At 33.5% G+C, this 17,937-nt stretch overlaps 1 protein-coding gene and 1 long non-coding RNA gene across 4 annotated transcripts; both read right to left on the bottom strand.

Moving 5' to 3' along the window:
- Positions 1 to 8,645: 8,645 nt before the first annotated feature.
- On the bottom strand, positions 8,646 to 13,145 carry LOC115958085. 3 transcript variants are annotated; one of them, XR_004084446.1, is made up of 4 exons: positions 13,055 to 13,145; positions 10,030 to 10,689; positions 9,809 to 9,911; positions 8,646 to 8,974 (listed from the first exon to the last, which is right to left on the bottom strand). It is a non-coding gene; the product is annotated as an uncharacterized LOC115958085 (long non-coding RNA). The 3 variants fall into 3 exon arrangements; XR_004084447.1 differs by lacking the exon at positions 8,646 to 8,974 and having other exon boundaries at positions 9,425 to 9,911; positions 13,059 to 13,145; XR_004084445.1 differs by lacking the exon at positions 8,646 to 8,974 and having other exon boundaries at positions 9,426 to 9,911.
- Positions 13,146 to 16,606: 3,461 nt separating this feature from the next.
- LOC115954443 lies at positions 16,607 to 17,594 on the bottom strand. The gene is made up of 2 exons (XM_031072298.1): positions 16,943 to 17,594; positions 16,607 to 16,829 (listed from the first exon to the last, which is right to left on the bottom strand). The coding sequence occupies exons 1-2, from the start codon at positions 17,573 to 17,575 to the stop codon at positions 16,710 to 16,712; spliced, it is 753 nt and encodes a 250-aa protein (XP_030928158.1). The 5' UTR covers positions 17,576 to 17,594; the 3' UTR covers positions 16,607 to 16,709.
- Positions 17,595 to 17,937: the final 343 nt, after the last annotated feature.

The raw sequence follows: 17,937 nt of genomic DNA, 5'->3' as shown, positions 1-17,937 counted from the left end.
TTTTCTGGAAAGGGCTTTGTAGGCTTGAGATAAAGAAGAAATATGGAGAGGGGGCATGAATATTTTAGTAGGTTAGGGACTTCTTCTTATGGAGTGGATCTTTGGAAAGGCATTAGGTAGTTGTATAGCAGGGCAGGTGGTCTTGGGAAGTTACCTTTCGAGTTTGTCTTTCTTACATTGCTCAATATGTTTTTGAATGAGCACAGTCATAAGGCATAATGGGTAAGCTGGCTTAGCAGATTCATTTATGCCCTAAACTGTTTTTGCCACCCAGCAACATTGCTCAAATCCAAGAGGAATAATTTTGTTATCTTCCCCTGTAATCCCTTTTATTACAAAGTCAACCTTAAACTCTACTACAACAATCCGTTGCTTATTGGAGGACCCATAACTATGAATATTGGCTTTGACCATAGGCAGGCGAGCAGCTTAAGGTTTGGTGCATAAGTGTATTTATATAAAATGCCTCTATCTTGAGCCAAGCCCAGTATGTTATGAAAGCACAACTCATCTAACAAGTATAACAGGCCATAAGTTGAAAAGGCAAATCTACCTTATCAAAGCATGCTCTTGAAATTGCTATTTTTAGTTATTCCTCATTTTGCAAATATATATTGATAGTCACATGTTGACTCTTTCTGCAAGCCCAGTGTGAGACATTACCAATGTAATGTAAGCTTTTAGGGAAAAATACAGTAAAAGGGACAAGTCTAGTCAAGAAGCCAAGGCAGATAAATGGTTATTAGCATGGACTTCCCTTCTTGACATGCATATGAAACTGGGAAGAAAATTATATTCATTCAAGTAAATTGATCTATGAATCCCTTAACTGGTTGATGAGATATCCTGTTTCTAAACAGAACTAGAACATGACATTCGCACTACAAAGTGAGCTACATACCCCTACACCCAGTACTGTTGATGAGATATCCTGGTTTCTAAATAGAACTAGAACATACATTCGCACCACAAACTGAGCTACATACCCCCGCACCCAGTACCCACCCACCCCAAAAAATATGAAAACCAAAGTAAGCAGCGTACAGAAACTCAAACTAAGCACTATAACATTGCAGACAACACTCTAGGTAATGTCTCATGGTTTGTTGCTAGGGACTGAAGATATTGAAGGCTTCTCTATACTCAAAGAATGTTCTAACTGATGTCTTCCTCTCGATGCTGAAAGAGGAAGTCAAATGTAAGACATTAGCTCAAAAGGATGAGCCGGCCTGATGACACAAAAAATTACATAACTTCTTTTCTTTGCCACAACTGGGTTGTGACAGCATGCCATTTTTTGTGTCACTAGACTTTTCCCAAGAGTATTGATAAACTGTTTTTTTTTTTTTTTTTTTTTAAAGTTTACTGTTTTTTTACTTGCAAATCATGTTTTAAATGTTGGTCAAATCGTGTAGCAATATTAGGCATATGCCACTCTTTTCATCTCACCTCTTTGTTTTATGGTAACAAAAACAGGGAAGGAGCCACTCCATTGGCTTTGGGTGGCAATGGCCCTCTCCAAATTTTTTATAAAAATAATAGTTTATATTTAGTATTAATTTTAGCCTTTTTTTTTTTTATAAAATTATAATTTGTCTTCTTAATAATACCATTAATGCTATAGCTACACATTTTTCTAAAAAAAGTTTACAAACTATTAGGTTAGTAAATTTTTACTATGGAGTAGTTCATATTTGGACCCATCATTTACATCACTTTTTTATATATCAATAACCACTCACCACATTAGTTATTTGTAAAAAAAAGTTTGTAATTCTAACATTTTCCTCATTTTAAAGGCCATAAATTTTTTTATAGATTTAAAATCTAAAACAGAATATACAAGATCCAAAAAATTAGCCCAAAAACAACAATTTCCAATAAAAAAAAAAAAAAATTAAGCCGAGTAAATCAATTTCACCCAAAATAGTTTTGTCATTATCCAATAGTTGACACATGCATAAAAAATTAAATAAATAAAACCCTCAGTGGCTAAGCAGCAGTAGAGTTGCCGCACATAACTAGCATAACGAGTTGTTCCCCCTAACTCTAAGTCTTAACTATGTCCCTGGCTAAGATCACAACTTATTCTACAACTTTTGTTATAACTCACCACATGATAAATTGTGAGTGGTGAAGAAAAAGTTTTGAGTTATTGGAGGCTTAGTTGAGCATCATTATGTTTCATCAAAATGAGATGCAAATATGTTAGGGTCCGTTTGCTAACACTATTGGGGTTTCTTTTTTCAAAACAACATGAAAAGCTGAAAACAATTTTTTTTTTTTTTTTTTAATATACTGAAAACATGTGTTTAGAGTACTTATCATGCAAACGTTAGTTTTCTGGTAATTATCAATCACTTTGTATGGTCGAGTTATGATGACCTCAACAATGAGTTGCTTATGGCCTGTTTGGAAGTTTTGAGAGGGAGGAGAGTAGAGGGGAGTAGAGGGGAGGAGAGTAGTGGGGAGGAGAGTAGAGGGGAATGATTCCCCTCCACCTTATTTGGATGTTTTTAAAATTAGTAAGGGGGAAGGGAGTAATTAACCCTTCCCCTTGTTTGGATGTTTTAAAAATTAGGATGGAGAGGGGAGGAAATGATTAAAATAGACAAATTTACCCCTATTTGAAAATGAACTTGCAACATTGATTTATGATTAATTTGTTAGAATATTTTTTTTTGATAATTTTTTTATGTGAATTAAATAATCAACATTAGTATATGATTAAATATTTTTTCTACTTTTTTATTATATTAAAAAAAAAAAACCATCTTAGAAAAACTTTTGAGAGTACAGAACTGAAGCAGAAATTCTTTTGGGGACTTGAATACACTGGGCCCCTGGTGTTGTGTATCAACTCATTGGAAGAATCATTTACTAAAAATTAATTTCCTTGCTTCAACTTTGTTTCTAGACCACAAGAAGTTCTCCATAGAACCATGATTAATTGAGTCCAAATTTACACTTGAAAGATGATCACCTTCCTTTAAAAAATGAGACTGAGAGTAACAACTACAAATCTTTTCGTCAAAAAAATTGGGAGTACCTCTCTGTCATATAGTGTGCCTGATTTCCCTTATTTATTATTTGCTGCTTGATAGCTTTACATGCCTTTATTTCTTCTTCATATAGAACCATGCAAGAGGCAAAAGAAAAGAAATCAATTTGAGCTAAAAACTCGTATATGAGCTTCGGCCTAGAATATGGACTTGATATATCTCTATTGTGCCGAATTAAGTCATCTCTTACAAATCGAATATTCTTATCGCCATTTAAATAGAATGCTATGCTGTTGTGCCGAATGAAGTCATCTCTCACAAATCGAATATGCCTACAGCTCTAATATAATCAAATTTGATATATAATTATATAAGAGGGGTGGGGGAGATGGAGCAGGTGAGCATTGGCAGTACAGCCAATTTTTGAATCAAAGGCCTCATATGACATTGTATCATGCCTGACAACTAAGAAGTGAAAAGCATAAAAATGAATGTAAGCAGACAAAGTTTTCAAGCCACTGAAAAAAGGACACTGTTACAATGAGCTATGACCATATCTGTAATTGTCAACATACTTGCAATGAGCTATGACCATATCTGTAATTGTCAACATACTTGTTTTAGAAAGAAAAACTAAAAATAAACACAAGCTAGTGTCAAAGAAAAATTAATCCCAAGAGTTTACAGTTTAATGGTCAATTGAAAAGGTTTTTAGAAGCTAAAATTGTCTTGGAACATTACTTGCCTAACTGTTAGAGAAATTTAAGGACTAGACATCATTGTGAACAATAGCTCCTTGCGCTCCTCCACTGGATAGCCAATAAAAGCTCTCAACATATCTGGATTCTTAATAAGATAGAGATAAGCCCTCATTCGCAATCTAGAATCAATTCCTATCTCATCCAAGAGATGGAACACGTCTTGCTCAGGAATGGGAAGACGTGCCAAGCTCCTCTCAAAAATTAAATTTCCTTCTCTAAGTGCTGAATTTCCTTCTCTCATTGCTAAAGCAACATCCTGAATTGCTCCCATAATTTGTTCCATGTCCTCATTGTTCTTCAATCGTTGCTCGTTGTGTTGGTTGGAAGCCACCTTCTTTACGTAGCATGTCACACAAATCTAAAAAAGCTCCAGGCCCCATGCGTATAATATCACGACACTTTTTATTTTCAATTATCTCTCTCATTAGTTCATCGCGAACACTTCGTCTTTCTAAACTCAAACTACTAATTGAGTAAGTTACTTGTCTCCTTTGAGGCCTCCTTCGAAGTATTAACCAATAGGCAACAAGACAAACTACATAAGCAATTGTCATTCAACGTCTCCATTCCTAATCCCATAATCCACGTCTCCATTCCCAAATTTGCAATACACGTCTCCTTTTATTCTCTTGTCTATCCATCTAATAAAAATATACCATGACAGAAACGCTATTACAATCCATAATATGCATAAAAACACTAAGCTATTACAATTCAATGTGTTTTGTGTAATCTATTATATAAGAATATAAAACTTAGAAAGTATTTGGCTTGCTAGTGAAATGCCACTTCATGGTTATAGTAATGACTAAAACTAAAATCAAATAAAAGAAACAACTTCATAGCCATTTTAAGTTATTAGGAAATGGTGAATTCAATCATATAACTGGTATTCTAACATTGAGTGCATGCATGTGTGGGTATATGGGTTTATGGGTATAGTAGATCTTCACATATGCCATCTCTATTTAATAGGTTGTGGCGTTTGTGCTCCAGTAGGTTAGGAGTGTTTTATCAAGTTCTTCCAAAGTAATGGCTTTTGAAAAATTTTCTGGAAAGGGCTTTGTAGGCTTGAGATAAAGAAGAAATATGGAGAGGGGGCATGAATATTTTAGTAGGTTAAAGACTTCTTCTTATGGAGTGGATCTTTGGAAAGGCATTAGGTAGTTGTATAGCAGGGCAGGTGGTCTTGGGAAGTTACCTTTCGAGTTTGTCTTTCTTACATTGCTCAATATGTTTTTGAATGAGCACAGTCATAAGGCATAATGGGTAAGCTGGCTTAGCAGATTCATTTATGCCCTAAACTGTTTTTGCCACCCAGCAACATTGCTCAAATCCAAGAGGAATAATTTTGTTATCTTCCCCTATAATCCCTTTTATTACAAAGTCAACCTTAAACTCTACTACAACAATCCGTTGCTTATTGGAGGACCCATAACTATGAATATTGGCTTTGACCATAGCCAGGCGAGCAGCTTAAGGTTTGGTGCATAAGTGTATTTATATAAAATGCCTCCTATCTTGAGCCAAGCCCAGTATGTTATGAAGAGCACAACTCATCTAACAAGTATAACAGATTAAGTTGAAAAAGCAAATCTACCTTATCAAAGCATGCTCTTGAAATATATATTGATAGTCACATGTTGACTCTTTCTGCAAGCCCAGTGTGAGACATTACCAATGTAATGTAAGCTTTTAGGGAAAAATACAGTAAAAGGGACAAGTCTAGTCAAGAAGCCAAGGCAGATAAATGGTCATTAGCATGGACTTCCCTTCTTGACATGCATATGAAACTGGGAAGAAAATTATATTCATTCAAGTAAATTGATCTATGAATCCCTTAATTGGTTGATGAGATATCCTGTTTCTAAACAGAACTAGAACATGACATTCGCACTACAAAGTGAGCTACATACCCCTACACCCAGTACTGTTGATGAGATATCCTGGTTTCTAAACAGAACTAGAACATACATTCGCACCACAAACTGAGCTACATACCCCCACACCCAATACCCACCCACCCACCCACCCACCCACCCACTCCCCCCAAAAAATATGAAAACTAAAGTAAGCGGCGTACAGAAAACTCAAAGTAAGCACTATAACATTGCAGACAACACTCTAGGTAATGTCTCACACTGGGCTTGCAGAAAGAGTCAACATGTGACTATCAATATATATTTGCAAAATGAGGAATAACTAAAAATAGCAATTTCAAGAGCATGCTTTGATAAGGTAGATTTGCTTTTTCAACTTAATCTATTATACTTGTTAGATGAGTTGTGCTCTTCATAACATACTTAATCAAGCACAAAGTATTCAAATGATATAAAAATAAACAGAAACCCAAAATTATCATTCAAAAGAATTAAAAAAAAAAAAAAAAAAAAAAGAAGGAAAAAATGGTAGTGATTGTCGTCTATCTCAATGATTAAAACGTGCCACTTTTTAATTTGAGGCAAATCATTAACAAACATATTAGGCAAATCATCACAAAAAAAAAAAAAAAAAAAAAAAAAAACAAGAAATTACCCAAATCAGAAACCCCTTCACAAAAAACAAGAAATTACCCAATAAAAATAAACAAGAAACACAGATCCATAGCCAAAATATACAAATTTATGCAAGTTCACAATCTAGACTCACTCAAGCATTTTATCAAACACGTTATGAGCAATATTTTGAAACTTTAAAATTTAAGGAAAAAAAGCCCTCAAATCCGAAACCCACCCACAAATAACATGTTATTACCCCATAAAATCACAATTAATAAGAAATTACCCAATAAAATCACAATTTTAAGAACATAGTTATTTGATTCAACTTAAAAGAAACCCATGAAATAGAAATTAAAAAAAGAGTTTACCTTTGTGAGAGAATGCTAGGCGTGAGAGAGGACAGTGAAGAAGTTGTGAGAGAGAGAGAGAGCCAGTGTAAGCTGAGAGAGCCGAGAGAGCTTGAGCGCCGAGAGAGCTTGAGAGAACACAGAGAGCTTGAGAGAACTGAGACCTTGTGGGTTAGAGTGTTTTTTTTTTAACGTTAAAATGCCTTGTAATTTTTTTAATATAATAAGGGTAAATTAGGTAATTTACATATTTAATAATTTATGTGCTTTACTCTCCCTCTAAATCTCTCCAATTTGGGGGAATTAAAAATGAGGGGTTGGAGGTAGTTGAAACCCCTCCAAATCCCTCCCCCTCCTTCCTTAAAAAACTCCCAAATAAGGTAATTAAACTACTCTCCTTCACTCTACTCTACTCCCCCTCTATTTTTTAACATCCAAACAGGCCATTAAGGATGACTGAGGAGCTAAGGCACAACTTGCTTGCCTTACCATATGGGTCGGTCCCAACGTAACCAATGCCCGTCCTAAAAGTTTCCTCTTCTTCCTTCGCATCATTGAAGCCCCCTCCGTCCAACAACACCCATCAATAATGTTCTTTGACTCTTTGTTGATTCTCTACCATCATTCAATCTGAAAGTCATCTTATCCCCTGACACCGTTTAACTAATTCCTTTGCAAATGATCATTTGTCCCTCAAGCACAAATAATATTTAACGATTGTGGAAATTAATTGCTGTTACTCCTTTTGCAAACTCAGGAACCACTTTTCTTTATCTTTTTTGAAAGAATAAGTAATCTACACACCGTTTGCAACCCTTCTTTAATCTTTAGTCAATTCTAGCGAGGTAAAAAAAAAAAAAAAAAAACCTTTAGTTAAAAGCAATAGTCTATATGAAAAAGTCTTATTTATTTTGTGTCTTTTAGAAGAGATTTTTTTTTAGGGGATCTAATTCCAAAAAAAAAAAAAGAAAAAACCCAAGTTTGGGTCAGTTACAAAAACACCATTTAAAATTTCAATTCTTCATTATAACTCTTTCAAATTTCAATATTTTCCAAAACCTTTGTTAGCTTTTATAGATGGAAAAATCACAAGCCTATCATATGACTAGAAGTGCGAATCAAATGATGAGTCTTTTTTATTATGATAATAATGTGATTTTTCGTCCATAAAAGCTAATGAAGTTTTTTTTTTTTGAGAATCCAAACCCTAAGGCCAAGTTTTATTGAAGAAATAAACTTGGAATAATTACACATAATCCCTTTTAACAAGAGGAGTTATATCTACAAGGATGGATTCCATCCACACTTGTTTGGTACATATGTTTAAATACATGTTTTCAGTTTTTAAACAACAATACACGCATTTTCACATACTTTTTCACCCACACGTATTTTCAAAAAATACAAACAACATTATTAGAACAACGTTACCAAACGGCCTTGAGTTGCCAACACGCTTGACATGGGAAAAACTGCAAAAACAAAAATCAGTAGCTAACACAAGGACATCATTTAGCACATGACCATATTCCGGATAACTCACATCTTTTACCAAGAGCGCTTTTAAAATAACCTTTGCATCTCCTTCCAACTCAATGTCAAAAATGCTTACCTCCTTTGCAAATACTATGGCTCTTCGACAGGCTAAAGCTTTTAAAGCTAATGAAGTTAGTTTCGAAGGTCAATTTGGTTGATAAGGAAACCTCAAGGACTTCTAAATCTCATTAGCTGTTTTTGCAACAGACCCCAACTCAAGGAGATGTTTTTACATTTTGGCTTTTTTTTTTTTAAGTCAATTTGACTAAAATATATTTTGGGTCAGGTACATTATATTCGTGGTAATTTCAAATTTTCAACCTGTACTCCTTGTACATTTATTTTGGTCACTTTAATATCTATATATATATAATCTACTTCTGATTTTATCTGATTAGTGATTCCAATGATTTCTTTACTGTCAAAATTTGGATATCTTCTCAAAAAAAAAAAAAAAAAAAAAAAAAAAAAAAAAGATAGAATTTATTAATGTGGTAAATGGAATTTATCGGACCCATAATTTTGATGACATGGACAAATATATCACCAAATTTAACTGGATAATGTGGCAAATATAGAACCAGATCACTTATTAAATTGCATCATAATTTTCTGTTCTATTCGCAATTCTTTCCTCCTCATGCCTGACCAACACCCAACATTATCAGCTGCACCATCGGTCATACTGCCACTCCCCACCCATCAAAGAACCACTAACCATGCAACAAAATTGTGGTAGCTAAAGAGAGAGTGAATCAGAGGGAGCTCAAGCCATCACAAACCACAGTTCTATAGCAAATTGTTCCCCAACTTTAGGACCCTAGTCCCTACACACATTGAAACAAGAAAAAAAATATCTTCTTACAAGTAAAAGAATAATTCAAACTAAAATTATATGTGAGCTAATTTCAATGGCACGTAAGTAATTTCCATCAAAATTTTAACAATAAGAGTAACATTTAAATCAAATACAAATTAGGACTAAAGTGACATCTAGCCTCGACAAGATGTGGCCAAATAGTAGTCATCAGATAAAATTTAGATATTGTACCTTAAGTGCACTACATTAAATTCCTTAATTAAAACCCTTGATTGCATTGACAAAATGTTTGAATTCAATGAGAATCTAATACTCCACTTACCTAAGTTTTAGGTTATCATAAGCCTCCAATATATATGTCAAATTTGCTAGCACCTATCCCTAAAGCTTGGTACAAACACAAATCTTCGAAGATAAAAAAATCTTTTGAAAAAAATAAAAAACCAACAGGAATCATCAAAAGCTACAATAATTTTCCATTTCCAACAAAAGAAAAAAAAAACATAAAAAGATAATTAGAGATTGATCCAGGGAGAATCTTGATCTTTTACATCAGATTGAGAAGTCGATCTCTGTAAAAATTTAAAGACCATTTGAAAAGAAAAAAAACCACATCAATACTCCCATTGACCAAGTAAGCAAGCAGTATAAAGGAAAATGAAGAATGAACTTGATTCATATTTTTTTGATAAAAGAGAACTTTTTTAAATTTAAGAACTAAAACAGATTCAAGACCAGCTAATATATTTCCAAGAAAAGAAAGACCTAGAGGGTCAAGAAAGCTACACCAGATTTAACTGACATTTAAAATGAACGTTATGGCAATCCTACACAACTCCACCTTGAAATTAACTCTCTATGTTGACTTCTCGTTCCAACATCGGGAGGAAGACATCAGTCAAGACACTCTTCGACTGCAGAGAAGCCTTGAGCAATTTCAAAACCTAACAAAAAAATAATTATAATAATCAAACACATGGGCAAAATAGTTGTTTTCCATAAAACAAGATAGAATGTGCACAGAAAGAAAGAAAAAAAGATAACAAATAATGACCAACATACCTCTTCAATGCCCAGTTCGACTACTTTCTCCTCAAGATCCCCTAATTGTTTGACATTAAACTTGTTAAGCAATGTGACACTAGAAATGGTGGACATGGGTTTCACCTCCAGATCATCCATTATCATGTATGTAACACCCCTTTCACGTACCCTCCTCCACTAGAGACCGCATTATTAGCCGTTGGTGGGTCAACAAAACTTACATCGTGGGTCATAGAACCCTGGCACGAAGGACATAATGCACTACCATCATCAGCCACATATCTGTAACAGTTGTTGTTTTGGAGCCTAGAACACCTATAGAATTTCCTGGATGTCGATGATGATTCAATGTCAGGCAATAAGAGAGGGACCTCACCAGTACCACCAGAGACGTCAACTTTGTGCTTCAAGATAGTCTATTTGTTCACGTTTGGTTGAAGGTAAGTAGTACTTAAATTTTCAATGCTATCCTAAATGTTTCCAAAACGGCCCACCATTTCCTGCTTTTTCAGAAGAGGAATGATAGTTCCAAGCGGCAGGCGGAGAATGTGAAAGAGGAAGTCGATGAAGTCCTTGTCAGCTTCAGCAAAAAGCACTTTGCGGTTTTCTGTGTCTATCAGAAGTTTTGATCTCATATTGGTTACGGCCATGATTGATGTAGCAAAAACCTCAGCAACTCTGAAAAACAAAAAGGTTTTTTTAATAAGATGGCACAGGATAACAATTGATGAGTTTTTTATCCTTAGGCCCCTGCATCTTTTTATAATAGCAACTCACATTGATTTCTAATTAAACTAGGAAGCAAAATAATGATAGAAACAAACAAGTAACTAAATTAATTATGACATGAGATTATTAGTTAAGATAACAGATCTAGTTAGAGAGAGGTGAAGTGGTTCTTAGTCTAGCTGTTAGTGTATAAAACTTTGTATAAATAGGCTGCTTATGCCTCAGTTAGAAAATAGAGCTACTCACTCAGATATTTTTATATCCTTTTCTCACTTTTCTTTTCTTTTGTCTCTCAATATCTTCTTTTCTCTCAAACAGTATTTGGTAAAACCTTGAAAAATAGTGTGGTTTCTGTCAATTGAGCGTTTGGACAACATTGGTGTAAAATTGCGGTTTTGGTTACAAAATACTAAAATGGACTTAACCATGCTGTCAAGGTTATCTTGTCTTTTTTAATGCGATCAATAATAATAATAATCATAGATTCACAGAGAGAACTACATTAATATGAACAGGAAAGAAACTATATATTATAATGTTCAAAACGACAATATCCATACTAACTTTAAAACAGAAATAATAAAAATATTGTTTATAATCCACAAATGGACCAAGCTATGTCACAAATAACTTTCATGTTCTCATCATGTACATTCTCTATGTTTTCTTGACTGCTATTGCTACAGCATTGCTTCCTGATTTACCTAAGTTGCACTCATCCCACCCAAATACCACATCCTCCCTGTCATGTATTCTAATAAAATTATGTAAGACACAGCTAGCAACTACAATATTTCTTTGGTCCTTAATGTCATATAATGGCATTAAATTCAAAACTTCTATTCTTCCACACTCTAAAAGTTCACCCAATCACACTTCTAAGTAGTAAGTGGACATAATTAAACCTCTCTTTCTATCGCATTTCCTCAACCACCCCACTGGAAATCTTAAATATGGTATATCTTCCCTTCATAAGGTGTCAAATATCAAATCCATTAAGGGGTATCCAACATCAACCAAATAATTTTTTTCTTCAGTGTATCCCACTTATGCTTATACTTCATCCTAGGATATTCCTCACCAGTAATCTTTTTGAAAGCTGCTTCTATATTCCTCCAACCCACTTTGTTAAAGTTAAAGTGGAAGTGTACATCAATTACCCTTAAAAAGCTCATCCACACAGGCTTCACAAAAGATTGTAGTCTATTGTGGTGTCCATTGAGCTCAGCGTTTGAGTTATTTTGGGATGGGATTCAAAGTCCCCTTTTTCTTACCCATCTGTTAATGTTGTAGCATGATGCTGGTAGTAAAAAAACTTGTAATCTGATAAATAATAAACTTGTAGTATGATATATCAAGGTTCTGTTTATCCTTTTAGCTCTATATGTTGACAAGATCAAAATGCACCTAGACAATATCTGTTATTAAAGTCTTAGTAATGGCCTAATGGGATAGTGTGATTCAAATATTCTCACACGGTGTGACAGCAATCATTATACTGAAATATTTCACTCATTTGGAATAGCTATAAATCTAAGCATCACCCACATCCTAGAATCCAAATGAAATATTTTTCATTATTCAAAATTCTGTTAAGGTCCTCAGCAGGAATGAGTAGTTTTATTCAACTTCTCCATTCAAGAATCGGTGTTCAAGGAAAAAAAAAAACATGCAACACTATATACTAGCAAGTGACATTCTACTGCTCAACTCAAGTGCATATACCCTATGGTTAAAAATTATTTTCCCATGACTCCACATAACAAGGAAATGTAACTGTTCCAACTTTAACCAACACAGAGTAAACAAAAAAACAAATAATTCAGAATTGGTTTTGACACTTTCCAACTATAATGTTGTTACTTATGCACAGACACGGGTACAGTACAATGGCATGAGCAATTTTTGAAAAATTATAACACCATTTCGACACGGGTACGGTACAACGGAGACGAGTAATTTTTGAAAAATTATAGCACCATTTCGACGTGAGTACGGCACCCTAAATGAAGTGTCTATAAATCATGACATTAATGACGAGAAGAATCTTTTAATATGGTTACAACCTCAAATTCAATTGAAACATGTAAAAATCCCCAAATCAATTGAAGAAAAAAAAAAAACCCTAAACTATAAATTTCAAACGAAGAAACAAACAAATCATATGATATAAATACAAAAACTAAGAAATAACGGACACAAAGAACACATGAAAGCCACAGCGCATTAGCTCATTCACGAAAATTCATGGATTAATTGATCAATATTTTATAGAAAGTTGATGAGGATCTTCAGTTCAAAGTGAGATACATACTTACAAAAGATTTGGAGTGTGAAGCAGAGAGAGAGAGAGAGAGGCTAAAAGCTAAACGGTGAATCTGCGTACTGTGCTACTCACTGAGCACACGCGGAAAACAAATAAGTGAGAGAGCAAAATAATGAGGGAGGGTTCACGTTTATATAGTAATTGGGTATTTTGTTATTTTGTAGTTCGGTGAGGGTATTTGTGGCAAATCACACTTATATAATCCGCTTAATTTTCTTGAATTCGCGCGCTTTCAATTTCATGGCATGGCCAAATTGTGATTTCCCGTACATTCTAGCATCACTATATATATATTCCATCTCAATCATCCAAAATGTTTACTAGAAAAAAAAAAATTTTAAATCGATTTCCCCTTTTATTTCTTCTACTTTTTTGGGCTACCAAACAATACGAAAATATGGCCAACTTTAGGATCACTTAATTTTGAATGCGAAACTCAAGGATTTAATTTCATACTCGATATAAAAATGTATGAAATAGGTACCATTAACAGGTTCTCTTAAAACATTTTTTATTAGATTATTTAAAAAAAAAAATTATACCACTTTTATAAGAAATGTACAAAAGTTGTAAAAAAAAAAATTTTTATTTTTTTCTTTTCACATAAAAAGGTTTCTAAAAATATTTCCTAGCCTAATGACTAATGTCTTTAGAAAATCCATTAACTTTTTCCAAGAATATTTAGTATTTTTTTATTCTTGTTTGATTATTGATGTGTAAAATGGAAACATATTCATTAATAAGTAAGGTTTTTGTTAATGAATATCCTAAGAACAGTGGTTAAGGTGCATTATATATTTTATACCTTAACAACTATTTTCCTAATATCATAGTTGAGAGTCCTTTTTATCATAATGCGATTGACAATGAAAAATACAATGACTACAATTCCTAAATGAAACCAAGTGCTGAAATTTGAATCTCAGTTATTTCCAGTGCCATTGATTCTAAGTAAACTAGTTCGAAGTGAATTGTTCCTAATCTAACTAATTCAAAGTAAGCCAATTCTAAGTAAACTATAATAGATCATGGCTTTAGTTATCATTTCAACAATAAACTGATTTGAAAGCTAGGCATAATTCAAAATCAGCTTTTGTTATCATTTTAACAATAAACTGGTTGAAAGCAAGCATAATTCAAAATCAAACATGACCAATAATTAAGGAGGTGTTTGGTTGTGTTGTTTAAACAACAATTTTCGTTGTTAAAACAACAATTTTCGTTGTTAAAACAACACAACATGTATTTTCATAATATTTTTTCACTTACACGTATTTCCACAACACTTAAAACAATATTACCAAATAGGTCCTAAATGCTAGAATTAAATTTGATCACAAAGTACAAGGAAAGTACTTACAAGTATAAATTCTTCGCTACTCCTGAGAAACCAATTGCAATTTTACAAATGGTCTCATCGAGTTTCTTGGTTTGTTCTCAATTCCTTCTTTAGTAGAATGAGCCTCTATCTATACTTGAGAGACTTCTACAATTATTGTCAGTTGTGATTTCTATGTGTTTGAGCAAAACCAAATTTTCATTAAGTTTGACCATTTTTAATGTACCACATATAGCTCGTAGTGAAGGTTGAGGTAGAATTTCAATTTGCAGTGATATATGACTTCGTTGATTAGAGTTCGGGGTTCAGAAAATGCCTCGTTTAAGAGCGGCTTTTGTTGTAATGCAAGTAACATTGAACAATGAAAAATACAATGACTACAATCCTTAAGAAACTAAGTGCTGAAATATGAACATAAATTATTTCCTGTGTCATGATTAACTACAATAGATCAGACCCTAAATTATCGCTCTAACACTAAACTGATTGAAAGCAAATACTAGAATCAAACTTGATCGCAGAACAGCGAAAGCACTTACATAAGAAATTCTAGATACGCACATGCTTAGAATAAAGACCAAGTAATAATGGTTGATAAAAGGCAAACATAGATTAAAGTTGAGCTAAATTGATAATTACATATAGGCTTAAAACACAAGCCTAGAATCCAGTTTGAGGTAATACTTAAATTGAAGAAAAAGCTTAGAATTCATACTACCTCGAACAGGAGTTTAAGCTTTTAAAAACTTGAATTTATATATATATATAAAAGGGGGGGGGGGGGGGGGGGGGGGGGGGGTGTTAATACCAATGATAAATCTTTATCCAATGAAAGTCTCAGAATTCATATTACCTCAAATTGAAATATAAGCTTTTAAAACATCTTGAATAATAAATATTAAAAAAAAAAATGGTTCAAAAATTGGCCCTCAAAGTCAAGTTCCTGGTTTCATCCCTGAACATAAGATGGTAAATCTTTATCCAATGAAAATTGAAAACACATTTTCTTTCAAACATAAAGATCATCTCTTCATTGATGCTACAGATTATAGTTGGTATTCAAACATAAAGATCATCTCTTTATTGATGCTACAGATTATGATTGGTATGAACTGAAAGACTACACTTCTAAATGAAATCTTTGAACATTAAAATCAAATACAACTTAGAAGAACTAAAGCGACACCTGGACTCAACAAGATGTGACCAAATGGTAATCATCTAGTACACGTCTGTTCGCAAGGAGCCATGTCACTCAATTGATTGGCACTTCCTAGTATTTTCAAATGATACATCTAAGGTTCAAAACCCTTCCAACCATTGAATTATTAAAGAACAAAGTTTCTCTCCAAACTAGTTTGGAGAGAAACCCTACAAACTCATCATGTATATTTATATTGAGTGTAAATTTTGAAAATTTAACCGTTGGATTATATGTTCTTATTACATCCTTAATGCTTACAAAATTTCAAGAAAATTAAAGATCAATTGCTATGTCATCAAATAAATGTTATAATTTCAAGTTTTTGTAATCTAAAATTGTATATAAAAAATAAGTTAATTGATCAAATAGTAAATAATATCCAATTTAAACGAAATTTGATATGCATGTTAAGAACATAAGGAACATGAAATCCAACGGTTAGATTTTCAAAATTCACACTCAATATAAATATATGTGATGAGTTTGTAGGGTTTCTCTCCAAACTAGTTTGAAGAGAAACTTTGTTCATTATTAAATAAATAAAAAAGTAGACGGTGAGTTCCTTAACTTTTTTAAACTAGACAACACAACAGAAATTTTCAATTGAAAACACACAAAATGATCATAAACATAAAACACATTTGTCAAATGTGTTAATACCTATCCCTAAAGCTTGGTACAAATACAAATCTTCCAAGATATAGAAATCTTTTGAAAAAATGAACAATGTGAATCATCGAACGCAACAATAATTTTCCATTTCCAACAGAAGAAAACAAAACATAAACCTAAAAGGGAAAAATAAAATTAAAAATATATATAATTAAAGATTGCCAGGTCGATCTCTACGGAAATTTTTAAAGATCATATAAAAAAAATCACATCAATTAAAACAGATTCAAGACCAACAAATATTTTTCCAAAGAAAAAAAAAAAAAAAAAAAAAAAAGAGTAGAGTTTCAAGAAAGTTATATATTATGCACATTGGCACCAAAAAGAGTTGGTGGGGGAGGCAGTTTAGTTGCGTTATGCCCTCAGTCATCTTCAGGCACTTAGACTGAGATTTAAAACTTCTTTGCAACAAAAAACATTTTGGAATACTACACAACTTTTGCACCTAGAAATTCAGTCTCTACGTTAACTTCTTGTTCCAGCTTTGGGAGGAAGACATCAGTCAAGACATTCTTCGACTGCAGAGAAGCCTTGAGCAATTTTACACCCTAACAAAAATGAAAACATGGGAAAAATAGTTGTTTCCCTAAAATCGTCTTCCATTAAATAAATAAAATAGAATGTACAAAGAAAGAAAGAGAGCAAGTAATGACCAACATACCTCCTCCATGCCCAATTCAACCACTTTCTCCTCAAGATCCCCTAATTGCTTGACATTAAACTTATTAAGCAGGGTGATACTGGAAATTGTGGACATGGGTTTCACCTCCAGATCATCCATAATCATGTATGTAACCACCCCTTTCACGTATCCTCCATCACTAGAGACCGTATTATTTGTGGTTGGTGGGTCTACAAAACTTACATCGCTGGTCATAGAACCCTGGCAATAAGGGCATAATGCACTACAGTTGTCAGCCACACATCCGTAACAGTTGCTGTTTTGGATTCTAGAACACCTATAGAATTTCCTGGACGTTGATGATGATTCAATGTCTGGCAATAGGAGAGGGACCTCACCAGTACCGCCAGAGATGTGCACTTTGTGCTTCAAGAGAGTCTCTTTGTTCACGTTTGGTTGAATGTAAGTAGTACTTAAATTTTCAATGCTATCATAAATGTTTCCAAAGCTGTCCACTGTCCCTTGATTTTTCAGAAGAGGAATGATAGTTCCAAGTGGCAGGCGGAGAATGTGAAAGAGGAAGTCGATGAAGTCCTTGTCAGCTTCAGCAAAAAGCATCTTGAGGTTTTCTGTGTCTATCAGAAGTTTCATACTCATATTGATTACTGCCATAATTGACGTAGAGAAGACCTCAGCAACTCTGAAAAGCAAAAGGGTTTTATTAATAAGACAGAATAACAATTGATGAGTCATTACTCCTGAGTCTCCTGCATCTTTTTATAATAGCACCTAACATTGACTTCTAATCAAGCTAGGAACCATAGTAAATATAGAAACAAACCAAGTGAATAAATTATTTATAACATGTGATTATTAGTAACAAAAACAGATTTACTTAGAGAGTTGTTAAGTGGCTGCTAATCTGTTAGTGTTGCTGTTTGTGTATAAAACTCTATATAAATAGGTTGCTTGTGTTTCAATTAGAGAATTGAGCTACTCATATTTTTCTATCCTTTTCTACTGTTCTTCTTTGT

Source organism: Quercus lobata, chromosome 8 (assembly GCF_001633185.2).
Source record: "Quercus lobata isolate SW786 chromosome 8, ValleyOak3.0 Primary Assembly, whole genome shotgun sequence".
Lineage (NCBI taxonomy): Eukaryota > Viridiplantae > Streptophyta > Magnoliopsida > Fagales > Fagaceae > Quercus > Quercus lobata.
The sequence above is the reverse complement of the archived record's forward strand: the minus strand, read 5'-3'. Positions and strand labels throughout refer to the sequence as shown.

Excerpts from the sequence above, each read along its gene's own strand:
- LOC115954443 (XM_031072298.1), bottom strand. The coding sequence starts at position 17,575 with ATGGCAGTAATCAATATGAGTATGAAACTTCTGATAGACACAGAAAAC. Across the intron at positions 16,830-16,942 it reads TTGAATTGGGCATGGAGGAG|GGTGTAAAATTGCTCAAGGC; the intron begins GTATGTTGGTCA and ends CATTTTTGTTAG.